Source organism: Ovis canadensis, chromosome 6 (genome assembly GCF_042477335.2).
Source record: "Ovis canadensis isolate MfBH-ARS-UI-01 breed Bighorn chromosome 6, ARS-UI_OviCan_v2, whole genome shotgun sequence".
Classification (NCBI taxonomy): Eukaryota; Metazoa; Chordata; class Mammalia; order Artiodactyla; family Bovidae; genus Ovis; species Ovis canadensis.
Genome location: NC_091250.1, coordinates 38038895 through 38062502, shown reverse-complemented (window position 1 = coordinate 38062502; position 23608 = coordinate 38038895). Strand labels below are relative to the sequence as shown.

Sequence of the window (23608 nt, the reverse complement as noted above, 5' to 3'; positions counted from 1 at the left end):
ATTTATTTAGGACTTTAATTTTTTAAGAAATATTTTGTAGTTTGCAGTATACAAGTTTTGCTGCTTCCTTGGTTAAATTTATTCCTAAGTATTTTATTCTCTGTTATAAATGGAATTATTAATTTCATTTTGTAATTCTTCATTGCTACTTATAGTAGAAATACAACTGGGTTTCCTGGTGGCTTAATGGTTAGGATTTCAGGCTTTCGCTGCCAAGGCCTAGGTTCCACCCCTGGTTGGGGAACTGAGATCATGCAAGCTGCACAGCTCAGTCAGAAAAAAAAATACAACTAATTTGTGTTGATTTTGTATCCTATAATTTTGCTGAATTATTAGCTCTAATAATTTATATTGATTTTTCTGTCATCTGGAAGAAAATTTTACTTTCAATTTGTATGATCTGATGTTTTTAATGTCTGAAACTTTTGCACATCAGTTCCATGGTGCAGTACTAAGTTCTGTTGTACTTTCTTTTCTGGTTTTTAACTGTGAGCTATTATTGAGTCCCTACAGAGTATTTGTTTACTTCCACCAGCACCAGGTTGCTGATTTGGAACAACTTTAAAAAATGTTCTGCTTGGGTTTTCAGACTATCCACGTAGTAAGATTTAGAGTGGCAAATTTTCACAAAGTCAAACTATTATTACATATTCTAAGAGAATATTCTTCTGCCACAAAGAATGAAGATTCAAGACATGCAGACTCATTGTCTGTATTTGGGTTTATCCTAATTGACACCACTCTTTGGATGTATTCTGGGCTTTGCCAGGGTCATGAAAATGAAAATATACTTCATTTGATTCTTCAAGTGTTCTCAAGATGCTAGCTAGTTTCTGATTATAGCCTGCTTCTTTTGGGTTCCTGGTTTCAATTTGGTTTGGGCTTGAGATTAAGAACATTATTTTTTTTAAGTGCTTCCCCCTCAGCATGTTTAGTTGCTTTTTCACGTAAAGAGTTGGTCAGTGTAATCATCTATACTGACAGAAATGGAAATGTCCAACCACTCACTGAGATACTTAAAGAGTCAAGAAGCATCCATCAATTATAGCCTGCCAGGCTCCTCTGTCCATTAACATTTTCAGGCAATATTAGTTGGGTTAGTTTCCTTCTCCAGGGTATCCTCCCAACCCAGGGATCAAACCCACATCTTCTGCATTGCAGGTGGATGCTTCACCTGCTAAGCCATTGGGGAAGCCTCCATGTTAGGGTGGTTATTACTTAACACTGCCATGGTGCACTCTACTGTGGCAGTGCTGTTGGTATTTTATGTAGAATAGTTGAGAAAAATCACTGATAGGTTGACATTTGAAACCTAACGATTAAGGAAGAGCGAGCCATATTTTATCTTTGATAATCCCAGGTAAAAGAGAAGAATGATGGCAAACATCTTGAGGTAAGAAAAAGCCCACTGTGTTCAAGCCTCAGCAGAGGCCTGTGTGACTGAGCTGAGGAAGCTGGTGGGGAAGTTATTAGGGATGAAGTGGTGAGAAAAGTCACTTCCAGCCTGTAAACTGCTTTTAGGATTTGGCCTTTATTCTTAATGAGATGAGAAAACATTAGGTTTGGAGCAAAGCGATGATGTGACCCAATGTACTTTTAAAGGAATATGCCTGGTGTTGCATGGATGATAAATTGCTACGAAATGAAAAGGGAGACCACTTAGGCTTTTGCCATAACTCAAGAAACAATATAGATTTAGACCACATAGACCATCATGGCAGCAGTGAAATGTGGTAAACAGGTAGATTCCGAAAAAAAATGTAGGTAGAACTGACAGAGATGTTTAATTTGCAAGTTTAAGAAACGATGCCTAGGTTTGGGGCAAATGCAACTGAAATGTTTACACTTGCAGAGGCCAAGAGGTAGAAATGTGTGTCTGTGTACAAAAGTCCATCATTCTTTAGAAAGTGAGGTGGATGATGAATAGGAAGCTACGCAAGTGTTAAGAACAATGGCTGGTAATCATATGGTAATGTTTAACTGTTCTTAAGCAACTAGGGATATCAAAGTATTTCATTGTTTGACCCTACTTGATAATATTCAAATTTGACAGGGTAAACAAGGAACCAAGTTTACACAGAGGCTCAGACACTAGTAAGAATGAAAAGTAGTTATTTCACAAAACCATTTTCTACAATACAGAAAAAAATTAAAGAGGGCTCTTAAAAAACATTATTTCATCCAGAACGTCCACAACCTGGAGAGAGAATTAACAATGGAATGTTAAATAACATATTCCATGTAATAAAGCAACTATCAGGAACACTGTGTATCAGAATCATTAGAATTTTTTTCAAAATGAGGCCAAGAAAGGAATGAGTAGTTAGCAGGGTTGTAGAAAAGGATGTGAAACAGTGATTTACTGGGAACCTGGAGGTGGGGGTGGGGACAGCCAACAGCAAGCTTCCTAGCCTTTTGTGAACTTTTTCATTTTTTAACACAGAATACTTCGGGAGTGGGAGAGGCTGTCACCTTTCAAAATTCTGGTCCAAATACCTTTACCATTTATTTTTCCTTTACAGCAGGGGATTACAAAAAGTTTTAATTGTTACCTTACAGTATGTTTAGTATCTGTAATTCAGTGAGGACACCAAATACCCTTAATGTGACATCTTACCTTTCAACCCTCTCATTCTCCCAAAAGTTGCTTCAGCCAGAGTATGACCAGGGCTCAAATCCATGTTCAGCTATCTATCTAGCCAACACTTAGCAGAAAACTAGCACCTGGTTACTCTTTTTAAACACTTCTTGGCTTTTAGTTGAATCACATTTCTTAGAATAAAGTCCTATCTGTTAAGACTGCTACTTAAAATTAGTTCATTATGGGATGTTAATACATTAAGTAAACATGTAAATCAACCTATGGCGTAATTCAAATATGAAGTATGTTAGAAATTTAACACTTGGGCATGTATGTTCTTACAACCATGAAAGAAGAGTAAAATAATCATAGGGTCAAAGTATTACTGCTGAAGTCTATTACAAGGGAGAGCAAAGAACAGACCTTCCAAGACCACTTTAATGGCTTCTTCAAACCGGCCACTGTGTCATTCGTTTCCGAATCAGTAGGCCTGGAGTGGGATTTGATCATTTCCATTTTAAAGAACTTCTCAAATGATAGTGATATTGCTCATCTTTGAGAATCCTAAATCCTTTATAGACCACAGTTTTTGTTACAACTGTAAGTTCAAAACAGAACTCACACACAACATTAAGTGTGAATTTCATGTTAGCTGGAATTACCAAGTTAAGACCAGAGTGTCTTTAAACACAGACTTTAATGGTAACAATTCTTTAAGCTCAGTTAAACCTTAGCTATTACAAGTGTTATGCTGATGTCACTATTAGACAATATTTAGTGACTTGCACTGGGTTCCTCATAAAATAGAGACAAATTCACTTAAAACTATAAGCAACAATCATTTAACAGTTTTGTTACGCCAACACAAAACATGGCTAATCTGATCACTTCCAAATCACTAACACAGGATGGTCAATATCTGAATTATGTCAACTAAACCATTAAAAAAAAAGTGAGTGTTTCACTACCCCTGAGACCACCAGTTAACTGTGGTTCATACTTTTAAAAAATTGTGAGTACACCCACACAAGAAAGCCAAGTAGTTTCTTTTAAATCTGATTATCACATTGCAAACTTGCCCAGGAATGAGTCACTTAGAATGTAATTTTATCATTACGTCAACTGGACTATAATCCTCACAGGTTAAGATAAACAACATAATTTAAAACTGAATTATGCATTAAAAGATGTAAGAAACAGGAAGAACCAAAATCAATTTTTAATGTTAATAATCACTTCAGTGCTATACATGGCACTATTAGTATATATGGGGGAAAGGGCAAATTCTTGGATTCTTTTGAAGGTTTCACTGCAGATGATCTCAAGTCCAGTGTTCATACATTCAAAAATGTTGGTTTTCCAGGTACTTTTACTGTTCTGTTAAACCTGGAGAAGCCTTTATGGCTTGTTCCCTTAGAAGTGACATAGGAAATATAGAAAGCATCAAGTCAAAGATACAGAGAACTGGACACATCTATTAATCATTATGACAGTAGCTTCAGGAAGTCATCTCTATAAAAACTTAAGGGTTATCTGTAGCTAAAAAGGTCAATTTGAAAGCCAAGTAGAATCCAGCTCTGACATGTTTTATTCGTGGCTGGTTTTCAAGAAATGATATGCCTACTATAAAAGCTATTATTTTGAGGGAATCTTGTTAATTATCCTAAAAATAGAGCCAAAAAGTTTCTTACCTTGAGGAGGTATCTTACTTATTTGTACTTTGAATCCAACACAGTTTTAACAGTATAATATGTACCCTTGAGTTATTTTTAAAGCAAAGATAGAATAAAATATTCACTCATTGCAAAATGGTATAACTGGATTGATATTTCTCAATGAAATGCTTATTACAGAATTAACAAAGCCAAAACATTTTCGGAAGGCATGCATTTCACTCTCAGTTTAAAGAACCTTAATTCAATAAATCATGTCCAAACTACATATTAAAATGTTTATAAAAATCAAGCTTTAACATTTATTTTATATCTAGCTTTCCACATCTGTGTGCAGACAAGGAGTAAGATTGCACATAAGTGTAAGCAGTGCAAATATGTGTAAGTGGAGAAAAGTCACAGATGTGCTAGAAGTTGAATACAGGACCATAAGAAAGCAATGGACAAATCAAAGAAACTAGGAAAAAATAATAAAACTATAGGGTCAGAATTAGATAGGGTGAAGAATGATAATGCCCTTGTTACTACAGAAGTTACATAAGTGGCACAGATTGCACTTGTCAAACAAAAAATAATCCAATAGCATTGACTTTTATTCATTCATGTTAAGTCACCTGAAATGGTATCTGTTGCATTTAAATGCTCATTAATGTAAATGGCTGAACAAATCCATTTTAATGGATATTCAATCCATTAAAAAACTCAATATCCCACATAGTCAGTCACTTCAACATAGCCTCATGACAACTCCCACACCAAAACAGTATTTTATTTTGTAAATTTTGACCCATTATTACTCCCATGTTATGGTCTTTTCAGCTGTCAAGCGTACAAGGTGAAGAAAAAATTTAGTTAGATGGGGGTTGCACCTGGAAAATAAATTTCTTAAACTCCATATACATGTTTCAAATCTGCTGGGTCCCAAGTCCATCTATGAACTCCCAGGCTGCCAGTATCATATGCAGCATACTAAAGCTACACTATCTGAATAGCAAATTCTGCATAAATCAGGTCAACCAATGTCAACCTGTAACAGACTGCATACTTTTAACTGAACATGGCAAAATATTCACTCTCTTGAACTTTACATCATCTCTGATGTCAAACAATGAGGCAAATCCCAACAGTATATACAAAAAACAGCTTTGCGTTTACAAAAGATTGTTTCCCATACTGATTAATCCAGGCAGCTAACTCATTGGTTTATGCAACTTTATTGAAGAAAAATAAATCAATTACTAGCAGAGCTATTAGTTGATCACTCATCCATTGACAACTTGCATCATTTATTCAGTGCTATATTAAACAGTGTATTGGAAGATAGATTAACTAATAGCTCCAAGCCTCCTAACAATTTAAATGAAAATTACAAAATGTTTTGAGACCCTATTTTGGAATACAAAGGGTGTTTGACTTCCAATTTCCATTCTCTGTAGAACAAGAACAGGTCATTCCTTTATTGACATGCATAAAATACATCACATTTTCTGTTCTGCTGATGCTATAAATTCAATACCAATTCTCCAGCCATATCAGTTATGAGCATAAAGTATATCATGTAACCTCAAATCTCTAACGGTGGAAGGCTTAAACAAGAATGGATGCTGCTAGAATAATGCTGCTTCCTTTGATGTGACAACTCAGCATCCATCTCCCTCCCTCTCAGATGATTCTTCAGCATGTTAGAGCAGTGAGGAATGGTTTTAGTCTCATAACCAAGTTAGAGTGAAGACATTGGCCACATAATACACATGCTCCATTTTTTTTTAAAAATTCTGAATCTTGGGCAACTGTTCTCTTGTAACTACTTTACAGTTTCTAAAAGCAGTTATTGTCCAAAGCTGGAAGAACTTAAGTCTTCTCAGATGAGCATGTGAATGAATGGAGGGAGGTAAACAAAAAATAAAATTAAAAAAGATGAGGTCTGATAGGGGAGCAGCCGGATAAGAAAATCAAAAAAGGAACAGTAATTTAAAGTTTATTCCAGCTATAATGCAGGTTATTCTGACTTTAAGGTAGCATCACATGGCATACTTCTGAGTCCATTCCCGAGATATTCTGTTGTACCTGTAAATAAAAAAGATGTTATTTAAAAATTTAAAATAATTCTTAATACTTAAAAGGTAAGGAAAGAGTATTTTACTTCTAGACTTATCATGGAGTCATCTTCAATGGCTACAATTAGGATAAAGTCAACAAGGAAGAAAAAGCACTGGTACTCAAAGCACTGTAGGAAACAAGACCATTATGCTTCAATACAGTGTCCTAATCAAAGTAATACTTTCATAAACATATGGATAGGCTAGCAAAAATCAAAGACCTTTTTTCTCTCCTACTACTGACCTAATGGTCTATTAGAAATTTTACAATTAGTATACATTCCAACAAAGGTTAACCTTTTTTTACAATTTGCCATGGACCTATTATCAGAATAGTGCACTTATCTGTAGATCTATAGAAACTCCCATGAAAGCCAGACTGAGCAAACATTTTTATCTGAATCCTGGACTTCATGATAATTTACTTCACCCTGGATATTACCTAAAAGAAAATGCCTTTGAGACTTCGGCACAGGTAGATTAAGACACTGGGGAAGATGACAAAAAAGCAGTAATTTTCAAGAGGAGGTGGGCTGTGAGTTATATGTGCTAATCAAAATCACCTGTTACTTTTAAAGGGTAGTGATTGGCAATTAACAAACCCCACCGAGACCTGATGGATGAAACTAGTAAGGAGTACAAGTGGGGGCATCTTTGTTTAAAATGATCAACAGGTAATTCATACACAAGCAAGGATATTTACTACTGAGGAAGATCACTAATATTGATAAAATGCTATCAATTTCTCCCTGTATTACTACCATGTCATAGACTACTTACCAGAACAAAAATTATAGTGATAACCTTAAGAAAGGAATATCTAAAAGGACATAGGAGAACTGATTTATATTTACAGTTTGACCTCTATAAAAATATTAACTTCATTTCAAACCAAGAACTAAACATAGTTCAACCGTTTTTCTAACTTTAAGTTCTTTCTCTACCAATTCGTGGTTACCTCATTCAAGGATACCTCTCAGAAAGCCAGCACTTTAAAACAAAGGTTTCATTTAGCATACAGGTAGCCACAAAGTATAGCTGACACTAATGCATGCTTGTCAGTAATGAACATTTAGTACAGATAGTGAGGCTTAAAAAAGTGTTTATCCCTTACATTATTATCTCTTGGCAAAATTTTAACTAAGTCACCACATTCCATATAGTATTGAAGTTTAAAATATACCAATTTTAAAAGTTAAAATTTAAATTCTATAGTAATTTGAAAAAGATACTAAAATTTTCATTTCTTACTGGTGCTATATAAACTCTGTTTTGCCATGCAAAAATACTCTCAAGCAATAATGACTGCTGGGTATACTTTCACGCTAAACAAGAGATCAAGCAGTTAAGTGTACAGTTTTCAGAAACTGCCACATCAGTTACCTTTGTTAGTTAATACAGTGCCTTAACGCATGCAGCACTCATGTGCTGGCAGTACCATGAATAAGCGCACCATATTGTGCAGATCCTCTTACCCTACAACATAGCGTATTTCTCTGTCCACTCTCTTGCTAACCTATTGTACCTAATTGAACAAGTATACTGAGCGTTAATTATAACATAAGGAAATTATAATGGTAAAGTTGTACATAAAGAATTCAATATATAAAATATTTAGACCAAATTTTTACAACAGTACCAATATTTTTCTCTTGTTTTAAATGTGATTGGGGTCAAGAAAAAATACCTTTCTTCCTCAAACTTAAAAGTGACAAACTGCTGAACATGTTAGAAAAAGAAAACATAACCTAGTAAATTAAAAAACAACAACAACAAAAAGCCAATCACATTTAAGTAACTAGCTTCTGCACATTTCAACTACCATCTTACCGGAAATAAGCATCAAGTCTCCTTGGCATCATGCCACAACTTACAGCAAAGTATATAATACTAACTCATTAAGAAAAGCCACTTTTTATGTTGTTTTCTCAAATTACTACATACTTACTTATCTCTGTCTGTTTTATAGATCCGTGCAATCTCTGGCACTAGGGGGTCATCTGGGTTTGGATCACATAGCAGTGAACAAATGGATAAAAGAACTGGAAGAAAACAAATGTCTGTTACCCACAACTGGGAATTTGGTTGAATAAAAGTATTTAAAAACAAGTATTATAATATAAACCTCAATCCTCAAAAGAGGATTAGTTTCTATCTTAATTTCCATAAGACAAAGCTTTACAGAGATTTTGATTCATACAAGACAAGCTCCTGGTAGTTAAGAGATCCTAAAAATAGGTATTTGTTAGCTAGTTTACTGACTAGATACAAAAATCTGCCAAATTCAGAAGTTCTGAGATAGTGAAATGCTACCGTATTAATTTATATTACTTCTTCTTTTGCTATGCCATGTTGAATGCGGGAACTCCTGACCAGGGACCGAACCTGTATCCTCTACAGTGAAGTGTGGAGTCCTAACCACTGGACCACCAAGGACTTCTCTCTATGAACCTTCTGAAATAGTCAAGTGGAGTTTCTTGGTAATGGCTGGAGGGAGGTGGGGGTGGGGACTTTGAATAAGAGTACAGCTATGCAATATATACTTAGCTGTTTAGCTTGATAAAATAATCCATTTTCTGTCCTACTCTCGGGGGAGTTTCACAAAAACACCCAACTGCCCCAATGACTACAGGTTTTATCTCCCAGAATTTATAAGGTAGAGACCATATCCAAGAATTCTGGTTAAATTAAAAAAAAAAAAAAAAAAACAAAAACAAACAAACCCCACCAAGATCTACTACTGAGTAGTTCTTCAGCTACAGCTCTCACGCTGACCTATTCAAAACATTAACTTAAAAGATGTAAAGCATCATTAGGAATAGGTATCTAATTCATTGTGAATACGAATTATGTGCCACTGTGCAAAGTTTTATAAAAAGTTTACGACATAAAAGCTTAATGTGGTTATGACAATCCTTGAAGATAATAGCAATACCATGAAAAAAAAAAAACATTATCATAGAAAATAGAACTTTAAACTCAAGTGCAGGATCAGAAATAAAACTAAATCTGCATTTACAGAAACAGTGTTCAGTATTGCAGTGCATTCCCAATGATGGTAAAACCAAACAAACCTGGAAAATAGTATTAAAGTCTTCTTCATACCAGGTGCCTGGTGTTAAGAGAAAAGAAAAGACCTGAAAAGAAACTTGAATGTATCCAGGGGGGTAAAAAATGGGCCTAAAACAATGCTGCACCTAAAAGAACGACAGCAGCATTTACCCAAATTGTCCCCACTCCCCACACAAAAGTGTTTCTGATTAATCAAAAAAAATTCTGGGAATGCTAGACAGTCCCTTCAGAGAGATTCAAATGCACTGTACAAGGACACAAAAGGCTTGATGTCCTGACTTAACAAACGAATGAACAAACAAAACCTGTTTCACTTTGCATTTACCACACTTCTAAATATAAAACTTCTTGTAAAACACTACTAACTATTTCAGGAAATAATCTGGGGAATGCTACATTAAGTATTCAGCCAAAAAATGAGAATGCTTCAAGTTAGCTGCTATCCTCAAATATCTGAAATTCAGTCATAATTAGCAACATTAAAAACTCATTTTGTGTACTAAGGAATGCTAATAGGCCAGCATCAAAAACTGAATATCACTAAAAGGCAGACTTCCTTCTCATTAAGTAGCTGTGTGGTAGGTGATTTTTATTTGTGGGGTAAAAGTGACATAAAAGCCACCAGAGTTGTTTCAAAGAGATGGAGAGATATTCCATCTGGAACATCAATGTGGAAACTAGACAACCTATTAAAAATGCCACACAACAGATCGCTTTTAAAGTAGAAGAGCAGAATTTATCTAGAGACCTTTCCCAAGACTATGCATTTTAGACTATTATTAGATAGGAAACAACCTACCATGATACATGAAAACTTAACTAAAGGTTTCTTAAAAAGATTTTTTATCTAAAAAATAAGAAACACAGGAAAATGAAATCAGAATTTTCCCATAAGAAACCTCAAGTTCAAAAGCTCTTTTAACTTTAGGTATACCATTTTTGCTAAATGGCAACAAATGAGTGAGATGTACAAGTGGCTTGGGATTGAAAAATATACTAAGAAAGCTATTAAATGCTGCTATTGATATTTGCAAATACTGCCCCCCTCCATCTGAATGTTAACTTCTTCCCACAAAATCTTTAATCAATACTGCTAAGAGCAAAAAGGATGTAACTTCTTGTTCCTTTTCCCATCTTTATCAAAAAGCTGGCATTATAAAAATACTTAGGTAAGTCAGCTCAAAAATGAAACTCCTTTAACTATTAGAAAAATCAAAGCCGCTAGTATTTTACCTTTAGAAATAGTTAAAGCAGGAGACCACTGTGATCTTAGAATATCGAGACAAATGCTGCCATTACTGTTAATATTTGGATGATAAATTCTTGTTGTAAATGCAACCTAAAATAAAAAAACAACTTTATTTTTCCCAAATAAAAACAAGCATTGTAAACTTTGGCAAAAAACTATAGCTACACTTAAAATAGTTAAAAATTTTAAAAATCTAATAGCTAAAGTTATACACATAAAAATATCTATATTCTGACCAAGATCCTTCAGGGGCTTCTTTTTAATTAAAATGGAAAATATAACCATGTGGCAAAAATTTTATTATCAGTGATATGGTGGGTTGTTCTGAAGGTAAACTTTGGCCCTACCATAGCATGAGTATCAAAGGAGCAACTTGAAGGGAATTTAGGATTCACTAACAAATTAGAAACTTTCTGAGGTAGACCAAAGCATACAGATTAGCTCATTTAAGGCATCAAGGTACAAAAGCATGTATTAGAATCTCCATTTCCAACTGTACATAAAACACGCATTTGAATATCATAAAAGTATTTTCATTTAAAGGCCAAAATATACTGTAGTCTTAAATCCCAACACAAATAATGGTATATTTTTTAGCAACGTGTGAAAACGCACAATGAAGGTTAGTGTTTGGAACGCTAGTATTTAAGACACTAGAGTTACTGATCCAAATCTGTATACGCACAATAAAGTGAGAAAAATGCTTCCACATGGTATAGTTGAGCCTTGCAACGTAAAGGATAAGGCAATTCTTAACTCCAGTTACAAAGTTCAAATCCAGGTTTAGCTCTTCTTTTAACTAAGGCTAACAGTCAGCATTCAACATCAGTGATTTAATTCAGTATATACATTCAAGCCCCAATTATTCTTATTCATTATACACTCACAGTAGTTTAGCCTTAACTTATGCAGAACCCTAATGTCTAGGAATGTTCTATTCTTCTGAATAAAATACAAATCTTTACTCACAGACTTGGGGGTGGCAGGGAATACTTGCCTTAGGTGGTTTGAAGGGGTAGTCTGTAGGAAAATGAATTGTCAAAAAGAATACACCGCCTTGATATGGGCTGTCATTCTGTGAAAAGAAAAATATGCTTAACTCTGCTATTTAAAATGACTGCTAAATAATTCATGTCAACATTTATTTGCTAAGCATTTCTCTAATATGAAGCAAAATTACCTATTTACACAAAAATAGTCTAAATTATTCCATGATAAAGTTCTTATTAGTGAAAAACCATAATATTTACTATAGAATAAGGAATCATAATTTAGATCCTATTTTACATGCAGTCAAAGAATTTTAGAGAAACTATTCAGAAACACAAGGTTCGAGATCCTAGTTCTCATCAAGTACAGGTAAGAATGAAGTCTACATAATAATGCATCTAATTATCATCTGAAAATAAAGCTTATATCTGTTTGTTGAGCATTTCTTCTAATGACAGTCATATATACACAAACAACTTTGTACCTTAACAGGCTATTCTGGTCACTGGCAAACCAGAAATTTATCCCTTGTAGGTAAACATAACTCCCTTCAATAGGGGAAGTAGAATAGAAACAAAGAAGTTTCTAAGAAGTTTAGTTCCCAATTGGCCCCTCAAAATTCTCATTTAATAAAACCATGACAGCTTTTTCTTCAAAATTACACCACAAAATTCTTTATAGTAAGTCAATACATAAAACTACTAGATTTGGAAAAGCTGGGATGTTTGCTTTGCACACTTGAAACAGAAGATACAAAATTTCAAGCTACAGCAGTACTTGCAGTACTTTTTCTCCTTAAATGTTTTGCTCACTGTAATTTGAGTATGAAAAACTCCTCAGTAAATAAATAGCATATAACATTAGTATGAAGTAACATTTGGGAGAAACTTACTAGTATTCCACATTTAATTTAACCAATACCAAGAAAAAGATGCAACTGTTGCCATTTCATGAGTAAATGAAATAGGACTTAAACATACCAAAGAATGAAAAGGTGATGTAGTCAAGGATTTTAAGGTCAAAGAGTTTTTTTAAAAAAATGGAATTGCATAATTGCCTCTGGATATGCAGTCAACCTGGAAATGTTTGAAAATCTGCAGTAACTGAATTATTGTCAATACCCATTCCTCTCCATTTGAGTGAGGATGTATACAGTGCTATCATGAACCTTGTATCGTACTATGCCCACTTCTTATTCGAGGCAAATAACCTTCACAGGGCTGACACTGTAGTACAGCTCATTTAATCCCACCCCTCTGTAAAACTATTAAACATTAATTACTAACTCCATTCTACTTACTAGGTAGTGAAAGGGACACAGAATAATTTCTCATCTTGCTAAATCTACAGTCTGGTAGACATATAGTGAAATTTTATAGCTATTATGAAGAAATGAAAAAGGGTATATACCTGGGATTTAAAGGAGAATGGTCAGTATACTGATGATCAAGTTAAAAGATACATACGATTTAATGGGAGAGCTACTATTTAAATGTCTTTCCTACTTCCAAGTCCCTCTGCTTCATAATGCCTACAAAACTCTAATTCAAGAAAATTAAGACTGCAAAATAGCATCTGCTAAGTACAGACAAATCAGACACAAGAATGTGACCCAAATTTATTAAATTTACATATCATTGTTAAATAATGACTATTAATTGGAAATAGATGCTTCAAATAGTTTACACTTTTATAAAATAGGCTCATGGAAGATATGTTTTTACCGAGTACAGTTAACAATTTAAGGGTAAACTGTTTTAATGAAAACATGTTTTCATTAAGCTTTAATTTCAAAAATTCTGCTTAAGCTTTCATTCCAAGTTTCATACAATCAAGCTCTACATCTGACTGCTTCTTAAAGGCAGTCTAACAATAGATTTAGTCAAAATCAAATTTCATCTCACTTGTTCAAGAAAAAAAAACCTTATAGAATGAAAATATTTCAATGTTACAAATTAACACCAAAACTCCAGCAAAGAGGAGAAACTGGTAAAAACAACACATGATCTAAAGGTAATCAAAATATGTCACCTAAAAACTAAGGCTCTACATTTGAATTTACCATAAATCAAATAAATATACCAAGAAAAACAAAAAGGAATACTTTGATAGACAAACCAAGCCAATCTTAGAAATGAAGAATTCATAACAGATCTCTTCTTTAGAAACATTCTACCCTAATTTTGCTACAATTAGTCCAAACTCCAAACTGCTCCTCCCTCAGTGTCTGTCTGTACTCTTCCCCTAAGGCAACTATGATATTCTGCTTCTATCTCCTGTCCCACACTTATTTTGGTAATTCTAGGATCTATCTTTAGTGTAGTTATTCCTTCTAAGACATATATTCAAATGCTTATTGAATATGTTCTACTCGGATGTCTCAAAAACTGAAACCACAATAGTCAAGCCACAAACTAGGATCTCATCATTGATTCTTTCCCATCTTACTCATAGTAGACACCAAATCTCAAAAATCCTTAATAAGTCTTCTAAACTGGATTCCTCTCCTTTGTATCCACTGCTTTAGCTCAAAATCTTACTAACTTTTATCTATATTATGGAAATGGCTTACTACTGGTATTCCTGCCTTCACTCTGGTTTTCCCCTCCAATTTATGCCTCACCCTAATGCTGAACTGGTCTTTTCAAGATAAAAGTTAACTCCAGCTTGAAATCAAACACAGCTTGCCAAGACTGAAGCTCAAATTCCTATGCTTTAATGATCTGGTTTCCAACAATCTAGTATCATCTTTCACCTCCTCTCCAGAATACATTTCTTACTGCTCAGTAAATAATGCTTCACATTTCCTTTTTCTCATATTTCTTTCCCCTACACTTGGAATATTCTCCCTTACCCACAGGATCCTACCTATACTGTACGGTCCATCTTAGGCTTAAATGTTTTTTAAAATTTAAATAATACAGTCCTCCCTTGAGTCCAAACTGCTGGCTGCCCTTTTAAAATACCTTGCTCTGTATAGTTATTATTAAACAAAAATTTAACATTTAATTTTCCTCTTACACTATACAGCTCCTTAAAGAGTAAGGTACTAAAGGTGAGTTTTCATGTACTATTAGCCTTTGCCAGGAAAACGTAGTAATAGTCAACATAAACTGAAAAATTCACCCCTGTATGACAATAGAACATTTCATATGGACCAAATATTTTACTTCAGATAGTTTTTGTAGCTGATTCTGCTCAGGCTGCCAAAAATTACATTATTCACATACACAGTATGTGAATAGCTATTTATCTTAGATTAGGTGGAATGGAAGTTAGTGTGGTTCTCAAAATAATTTCAAAATTCCTTGTAACAGCTCCATTTCCAATTTTAAAAAGCAAGCACAGAAATATCAGAAATAGGTAAGGAAATTAAGCTTCTTCTCGCTGCACCAATTTGTTACAGAAATTTCCCTTAGTACAAAATAACCAACAAAATTTAAACACCACGTAACTAGCAATGGTCTGCCAATTCTTTCAAAGCTTTATTTTTTATCAGCATATCTGATCTAAAGTATCTTGTCTTCAGAAAGAATAAGGTAGCATACAGGTTTTAAGAATCATGCATTTTTGCTCAATCATCAAGAGCACTTCCTTACTATAATCCACCAAAATCCAACAGTAACTCTAATAACAAAATAAAATTATCTAATCAAACTGTGATGTTTTGTCACAAAGATGCAGTCAAAAGTCAAAGCAACATGGTTTGTTTCATTGATATACTTAATAGTAAGGGTAATTGTTAACCATGTACAAGCTGACATTGAAACTTAGGTGCTTACTTATGAAGCACAATTAAGATCTGCATTTTGGGTGAGTTTTTATAACTTTTGACTCATTCCTGAAATTGTCCAACAATGAGAATTAACTTCTGTAGAAAACCAGTAAATCTAAAAGGCTAATGTTACTAAAGCAGAACTATGCTATTATGGTATAAATATAATTTTTGCTCTTGTTAATCAGGGGTAGAGTTCTGAAAATAAAATATTTGTTTTTGAAAGAAGAAAATCGCTATCCTTTATATTAACAGGTTGCTGGAAAAAAAATTAGCAAAGAATAGCTATAATCTGAAATACATATATGAAATAAATAAAAAATGTGTCCTGAAAATAAAAGCAAATTAAACAGCCAAAAATTTTTTCAGGATAAGCAATCTCCTATTCTATGGAAGACTACTATTGAGCTCAATTATGCTTCACTTTGATTTATTAAAAATGAACTTTTGGAAGGGAATAATAAAAAAGCAGTTTCATAAGTCAAGCAGAAAAACGTTAACACTGGTTTAAAACAACTGGTTTATTACACACACCATCCAATCACAAGTCCTGACTACCAATTCTTTCATGCTTTATTAGTACTGACAACTCATTTTCATGAGAGTATCTTAAAGCACCTCTGAATCAAAGATGAGTTTTACTTGGTTCAGATATGGCAAGGCATTGTATTGAATCCTGTGCTTTGAAAACTGGTGATCTATAATGGAAAAATTCTACAAGTTGCAAATTTAAGTGCTGAAGTGGACTTGGTAGAAACTGTTGGCAGATACACACATCTCATCTGAAAAAAAGGAAGCAGTTGCTAGTCCATCCTAAGCCTAGTCAGGAGGTTTTTATGCAAAGACTGTCAACTTTTAAAACATTGTGTGGGTCAGGAATTCTCTGGTTGTTCAGTGGTAAGACACAGTACTTGCACTGCAGTGAGGCACAGGTTCAATCCCTAGCTGAGGAAATCATAAAATCCCACAAGTCATGAGGTGTGGATAAAAAATAAACACTGTCAAACTGGGTCAGCCATGAGTCAAATAAATATGTATATTTAACGGGGGTGGGAAGCAAAGAGCAGTGGCAGATCACAGTTTTGTCACCCATTAGACAAAAGCAAGCACTTAAAACAGTAAAAATATACCTGGAGGTAACTGGAAACAATCCTGACTCTGTAGTTTTCATTAGGATAATCCACACATACTTTAAACTATTAAAAATATCCCCTTCCATCTTATTTATAATCAGAACTGTTAAATAAACATGTGCTAATCCAACCCGCCCTCTGGCTAACTTTTCAAGGGTATTTCCTCTTTTATAATTATGCACTACTATTATCACACCTAGTACATTATTGCCATTTCTATTGAAATTAAAATACCAAAAGGGGTAAGAAAGCAGAAAATTCAGTAACAAACACACAACTCAGAACAGAAATCCTCACGTGCCTTCCAAGTTAAAAAAACGTTAAGTATTGTGCAAGATACAGTCTTACCCCAAGATGTTTTACTGCGCTCTAATTCTGTGAAATTCTTAGATGGTATCCATAATTCTGAATATTCAATTATCCAGCAATACAGTTTCTTATCTACCCAGGATAGAAAGGAATTTTGCTGTATTCAAAATATCACTTTCTACCTAAAAATATTCAAATTTTATATGAAACTAAAGTTCTAGAAAAACTAAAAATATCAAAATAATACAATTAAGCTAGATTTTAGGCAGTTACACATTCAGAGTGAGTAACACCATGATATGGTCAAAAAACTGGCTCTGTAAATCAGGAAGCTCTGTGACAATACTTTACACTGCTATGAGGGAAAATTAGAAGAGATATTTGACAGGTCACAGAAATGCTAAACATAGAACCCAGGGAATACTGTACTTAACAAATGACTAGTTTCTTTCAAAAGCAATACAATTATGGCATATCCTAAATAGAATTACAATGTAATGAAATAAAGCTATAAAGAGTTACGTTAAAAATTACAAACTAGATTAATGCTGTGTTTTTAATTAAATCTTTGCTTTTAATTATCAGTACTTACAGGTCCCATAATTGTGGCTTGCCAATGAAACACTAGAAAAAGAAAATACTCTTGTTATTGTCTAAAAATACACAAGCTTTTTTGAAACTAATGATAAAAATCAACTTGAAAATTACTTACTATCATCCCCAACTGGACCTGCAGAACATTGTGCTGGAGGGTCACGGGCCAAATCACTAAGTTCCTAAACCAAGATAGAAAATACTGGGTCATAAGACCATAACAGAAAGAGTCATCTGCTTTGTTATTTTCACACCATTCTTTAAGGGACATATAATCACAATTTACATCAACAATACATTCCGTAAGAAAAGAAAACATAACCCACCCTAGTCCAGTTCCTGGGACACACTAGGCATAGTTATTTTATGGACGCATACCAGAACAATCATCTTGGCTAAGGGTTCACGAAAGCACACACACACAGATATGAATTTTCATCACAGGCATACCTTGTTTTGTTGCATGTCATGGATACTGCGTGGGGGTTGGGAGGGTGCTTTGTTTTTTTAACAAACTGAAGGTTTGTGGCTATCTGGGCCCTTTTTCTAAAAGCACTTGCTCATTTTCTGTCTTTGAACCATATTTTGATAATTTCTTGCACTATTTCAAACCCTCTGTCAGTTAAAAAAAAAAAGATTACAACTTGCTCAAGGTTCAGATGATTAGTGTTTTTCAGTAATACAGTACATTTTTAAAGACATAATGCTTACTATACACTTAACAGACTACAGTAAACATAACTATGTGCAATGGAAACCAAAAATAAAAAATGTGTGACTTGCTTTATTGTGATATTCGATTTATTTTAGTCATCTGGAACCAAATCTTTTTTCTTCAAGGTGTGCCTGTATATGAACAAAAGCTGTCCTACAAAATGAAAATGTTGTAATCCGATACTTCCCTAGGTTAAAAACTTAGGGCCGTTTTCAACATTCACATTATTGCTGAACTTTCAGACCATCTCACAGGTTCTATCTTAACCACTATCTACTTTCTTAAATACTGTTCTTTCTGAACCACACTACCCAATGATCTCATTTTCTCCTTAAAATCTCTCATAGGGCTAGGTAAGTATCCTTTTTGGTTTGATCTCCTTATCCCTATACTCAACACCTTGTCTTTCACTCAACATTGAGTGTAACTCTGGAACAATCCATCTTTCTAGGTAGAAAAGTGGTTTGCACATAGCAAAACAGAGTTCCCACAATTCCATTTGACCTTAATTTCCAAAGTGTATCTGGCCCTTCTGTGACTTGTATATAACCCATACGGATAATCTTGTAAGAAAACAAAGCTGCTTCTTTACAAGTTTTTTAAAAATTTATGATACAGTCTTATCTCTATACACCAGTATGTAAATTTCTACAGCACAGGGATTTATAGACCCTGTAAGATCCCCTGGAGGAGGAAAAATGGCAACTCACTTCAGTATTCCTGCCTGAGAAATTCCATGCACAGAGAAGCCTGGCAAGCTACAGTCTGTGGGGTCACAAGGAGTAGGACACGACTTAGTGACTGAACACATGAAACAATAATGGACTTCAAAGAAAAAGGCAGGGAGTACATTTTAAGAAGATAACGAGACATATTTGCCTTTACTACATGGTCAAAATAATGCATTTCAGAAAACAGTCAACTGTTTAGAAATGTGAGTTTAGATTCACTCCAGTTTAAAAAAAAAGTATCAATACAGAATTGTCTTTAGGAGTGACATTTTGCACTGTACATGTCAAATTATTGTGCTGTACATCTATTATGTTATACAAAAAAGTCCCTTGACACACACTTTGCCAATCTGCTTCTGAAACTTAAACTACAACTACTTTTAAGTTTATCAGACAGCCAAGGAATGCCAGGAGTCAATTTTAAGATGATGGACGAGAAGTTCAGATCAGACCTCTACGGTTGCCTATGTAAATTTACTTCGTATGTTCAACCAATTTGAGAAAATTAACTCTAAACACTTTGATTCTGAAGGGTAGGAACCACAGAAGCTCAATAGCTAAAACAAGACAAAACAAAAAAACCCACAAGTGAAACTAAGCATGGAAAGAGGAGCCTAGTGGGCTATACAGTCAACTGGTCGAAGAGTCAGACACAGCCGAGTACACGCGCACACACTCCCCTTTAGCTTAGAAGTGAATCATAGTTTTTTTGAGAAAAGTAAATAATGCTGGCAACTTGAACTAATCAACTATCCAGATGACTCTGTCATAGGCCAGATTAACTCCCATAAAGCATTTGCTGTAACTCCCATTAAGCACTGTAGTTAAGAATCGAGTATAGTCTGTGATATGAAGAGAATTTTTTTCCATGTCTCAAACTTCTGTAACAAGTTCTTTTAACTGGTTAAACGAAAAAAAGATAAATCAGAAACTTATGCAGTTTGATTTCCTCTTAAAGAACATAAGTGTCCAAAAAAGTCTATTTTAAGGTTAAAAATGTACCTATTCTGAACCACCCTCACTGCTTTCCTATATGACAATAAATTAACACAAATATGCTACTAAAACCAAATACAAACTTGTGCATACAACTCAAATGCTCAAACATAGCAACATGAAATAAGGACAAGGATTATGTTCCTCTCTCAACATGATCACAGTGGAGTCTCACTTTTAATCCAATTTAGACCCACTATGTCCTAGCGTTATTTCCTCACTCTAAAATAGAAATGCCTATTTTACAGAAGTTTTGAAGGGATGAATGAGATAAAGTACTCTAGCACACTATCTGGTATTTAACGTATTAGGTACTTAGCAAGCAGACTACCCATCTGGAAGGCAAGATTTCTTGGATAGGTGCTCAACTCATTTATTAAACAAAATAAATCTGCTTTATAAATAGTCTACATTATTACAGCCTTAGCTCATTTAAATCTTTTGCCTGTGTGATTATGCTTAGTTGTCTATAACATAATCATCTAGCAACTGTCTGGCTCATGCTACAATATACATTACTAATAACTGGTCAACAATTCAGGGACTATTTGTGGATGGGGTTTTAAAGAAACCATTTTACCAGACTGTGTGCGTGTGTGCTAAGTCACTTCAGTTGTGTCTGATTCTTTGTGACCCATGAACTGTAGCCTGCCAGGCTCCACTGTCCACGGGGATTCTCCAGGAAAGATACTGGAGTGAGCTGCCATTTCCTTCTCCAGGGGATCTTCTCGACCCAGAGGATCGAACCCACGGTTTCTTATGCCTCTTGCACTGGTAGTCAGATTCTTTACTGCTAGTGCCACCTGGGAAGCCCAGGTTGAATCGCACGAAATTGTTAATACTTGACCTTTTCTGAACTACAGAAACTGCAATTTCATGCAGTTCTATCTAAAAATGTCTAGTATGCATTTGAGCTCAAATATTACTAACATTAGTTTCTTACACAGATCTACCCCAAATCATGTACTTTTATGTAGTTAAACACATTACTGAAGTGATGCTAAAAACCACTTCATAATAAAGGTCAGGGATCTACAGCTGACCTGGAATATATCTATATCTTGTTAAAAGTTGCACATTTTATGAAAAAAGCCTAAGAAGATATTTTGAAACAGTTTTCCTACACAGGGACATCTTTGAATCACCAAGCCTTTATATGTTAGTATTCACTCCTTTAGAGTGAATAAACAATTTCAGGAAAAGTTAGCACTGAATTTCAGCTCTTCACTCCCATAATTTCAGGATAGTCTTCCCCTCAGATAATTTGTAAATGCCTTATTTTCCAAGTTCTCCGTAACTAAGACACCTCTTAATACTCAAACATCTATTATTTGGCCAATTAACTTATGTATCAAAATCTACTTTAAAGTAACATCCTAACTTTAAGGATCAAAATACCTTTCACATAAATACAATGACTTACTTCAAAGATACCAAATAATTCTCATGACATTAAAACATAAAAATATCTGAGCAGTGAAAAAACATGAGAAAAGCTTAAGAAGTCAGATGCTCTTTCTATGCAGCATTTTGTCAGATGCTCAAACCACCTTCCCTTTCTGGAAATGTTTTTCTCTTACTCTAAACGTATGATTGTAGTGTTGGGTGATTGTTAGTTACCATTAACCAACTATTCAGAAAGGATAATCATAGAATTTCGTACCTTCAGCTTCAGTGGTTAGCTCAGAGTTGGAAATAACGCAAGCTAGAACCTGATCCTACCATAGATTTTTCAAATTGAAGCTAAAAACTGGAAAGGTCATTTCCTTCCTTCTCTAATCAGGAGCTGTGGGGATGTGACCCAGAGCTATTGGCAAGCACAAGCCCTGAAATTACATGATGAATCCGAAGAAAAAGAGGCCACATTGGGCAGCCGAGATTAAAAAAAAACTAACTTGGCATACAAATACGCAATTTCAGTTCCTAAGGCTGTAGCTTGCTCTAATTCCTACAGTTACTGCTTTGATTGTTAACTACTCCAGTTTTCTCCTAACAAATCCAATAAGTAGGGGGACAAAAAAATAGAGATAACCATCTTAAAGCAGAGTGCTACCTGGGCTCTACTACTATTATACACGTTTATCCCACGAAAAGACAATGTACTGCTTTAATCTGGCTGTAACATGTATAAGAAACATAAATGAAGCAAAGTTGAAAAACCAAACTAGAGAACCAGGAAGAAATCATGTGTCTTATCTAGTAAACAGCTAAACTTTCAGTGACAGAAGCTTAAGTGAAATCTATTTCTAAAATGAAAAGCGTAATATTAGCACATTTCACCAAAGCATTTATTTATTTATATGGAGATTGCCTTTTTGGTGTCAAGCATATTACATCTGAAAATAACAAGATAGACCATGAATGCCTTCCCCCAATAGATTAATAGAAAGCAGACATAACATAAAAAAATTAAAAATTACGTTTCAAACAATCTGAATACTTAAAAGGCATTCAACTGCTTTGTGAATTTTGAAACGGTTATCACTAACCTTGCCTGAGTTTAAACCAGTGACATTGAGCTCGGTCTTGATAGAGGGATAAGCGTTCAAGATAGAGAAATTAAAATCCAGGGGAGTGAAAGAAAACAGGATGTTAAAAAACTCTTGTAGTTTGGTATACCAGACATACAATGGGGTACAGGTAGCAGGTATGGCTAGAAAGGTTTATCAGGGCTGGATCTTTGGAGTCTTGAATACTATGGCAAAGACTATTCCACAGGCAATGGGAAGCCATTGACCACTTTCTGAGCAAGACAAATGGTTGAATTTTTTGATGTACTAGCGATAGTATACTAGAAACGACTGACTTTCTAGATCCTTTTACCATACTCTTTCAGATTTTAAGTGTTGCAGATCTTTTATGTACTCCCCACATAACCTTCCCTTTCCCTGACAAGTGAACAAGGCTATTGTAAATTTTTTTGACCATCCTAAATTTGGTTTCTCTCGTTTCTTCACATTTTCATACACTCCTAGCTATGTACATGACACTATTTGTGACAAAGACAAGGAATTCTAATAATCTGATGAACTGCTGACCCTCTATCCCTAATACAGATGCCCACACAATAACTTTCCCTTAACTTACGGGATATCAAAGACCATCCTCATCCACCATACTGTAGGAATTCCTGCTACACAGGATAGATGAATAGATAACTACCTTAGGAACAAAAACTTAAGTCACCAGGGACGAAAATTATCTTAACACACTGATCACTTTACCTTTACAATCTTATGGAAATAGGTCTTCTATCCATTCTACATTAGTGCCCCTTTAAGAGGGGGAAGGAAAGACTGAATCAAATCAAATGTAAGGGATGTTGAGCTTCAGGACTGGTTGGAGAGCAAAGTACTGTTATCTACTAGACAACCTAAAAAATAGGACCAGAGATACATTTAAGGCTACTTTCTCAAGTGTCCTTCACCAAAAGATGTATTTACGTTAACGACTTTGACACGGTATTTTGCAAACTGGAGACAAAAATTTCAATCTCACCAACCCAACTCTTCATTTTACTCAAGGAATAAATGCCAAAAATTAAACATGACACAGAAAATTGGTGTTGTCTTGTTTCTCCTTATTCATCGTCGGTTTGTATCTCACTATACTCAGACTGAGCCTAGGTAACCCATTTTTCAAGTTATGTGGACTTTAAAATCAAGTAAGAAAACTATTGTGGCACTGCAAA

At 34.6% G+C, this 23608-nt stretch overlaps 1 protein-coding gene across 9 annotated transcripts in view; it reads right to left on the bottom strand.

The window, feature by feature from the left end:
* Nucleotides 1-5452: 5452 nt before the first annotated feature.
* UBE2D3 (ubiquitin conjugating enzyme E2 D3) overlaps nt 5453-23608 on the bottom strand; it is a 66218-nt gene continuing 48062 nt past the window's right edge. For all 9 annotated transcript variants that reach the window (XM_069593598.1, XM_069593602.1, XM_069593601.1 and 6 more), the window contains 6 exons: nt 17594-17657; nt 17474-17505; nt 11672-11749; nt 10659-10764; nt 8302-8395; nt 5453-6321 (listed from right to left, as the gene is read on the bottom strand). In XM_069593598.1, the coding sequence (XP_069449699.1) occupies nt 6276-6321; nt 8302-8395; nt 10659-10764; nt 11672-11749; nt 17474-17505; nt 17594-17657 (420 nt within the window). In that variant the 3' untranslated portion in view covers nt 5453-6275. The remainder of the gene's footprint in view (nt 6322-8301; nt 8396-10658; nt 10765-11671; nt 11750-17473; nt 17506-17593; nt 17658-23608) is intronic.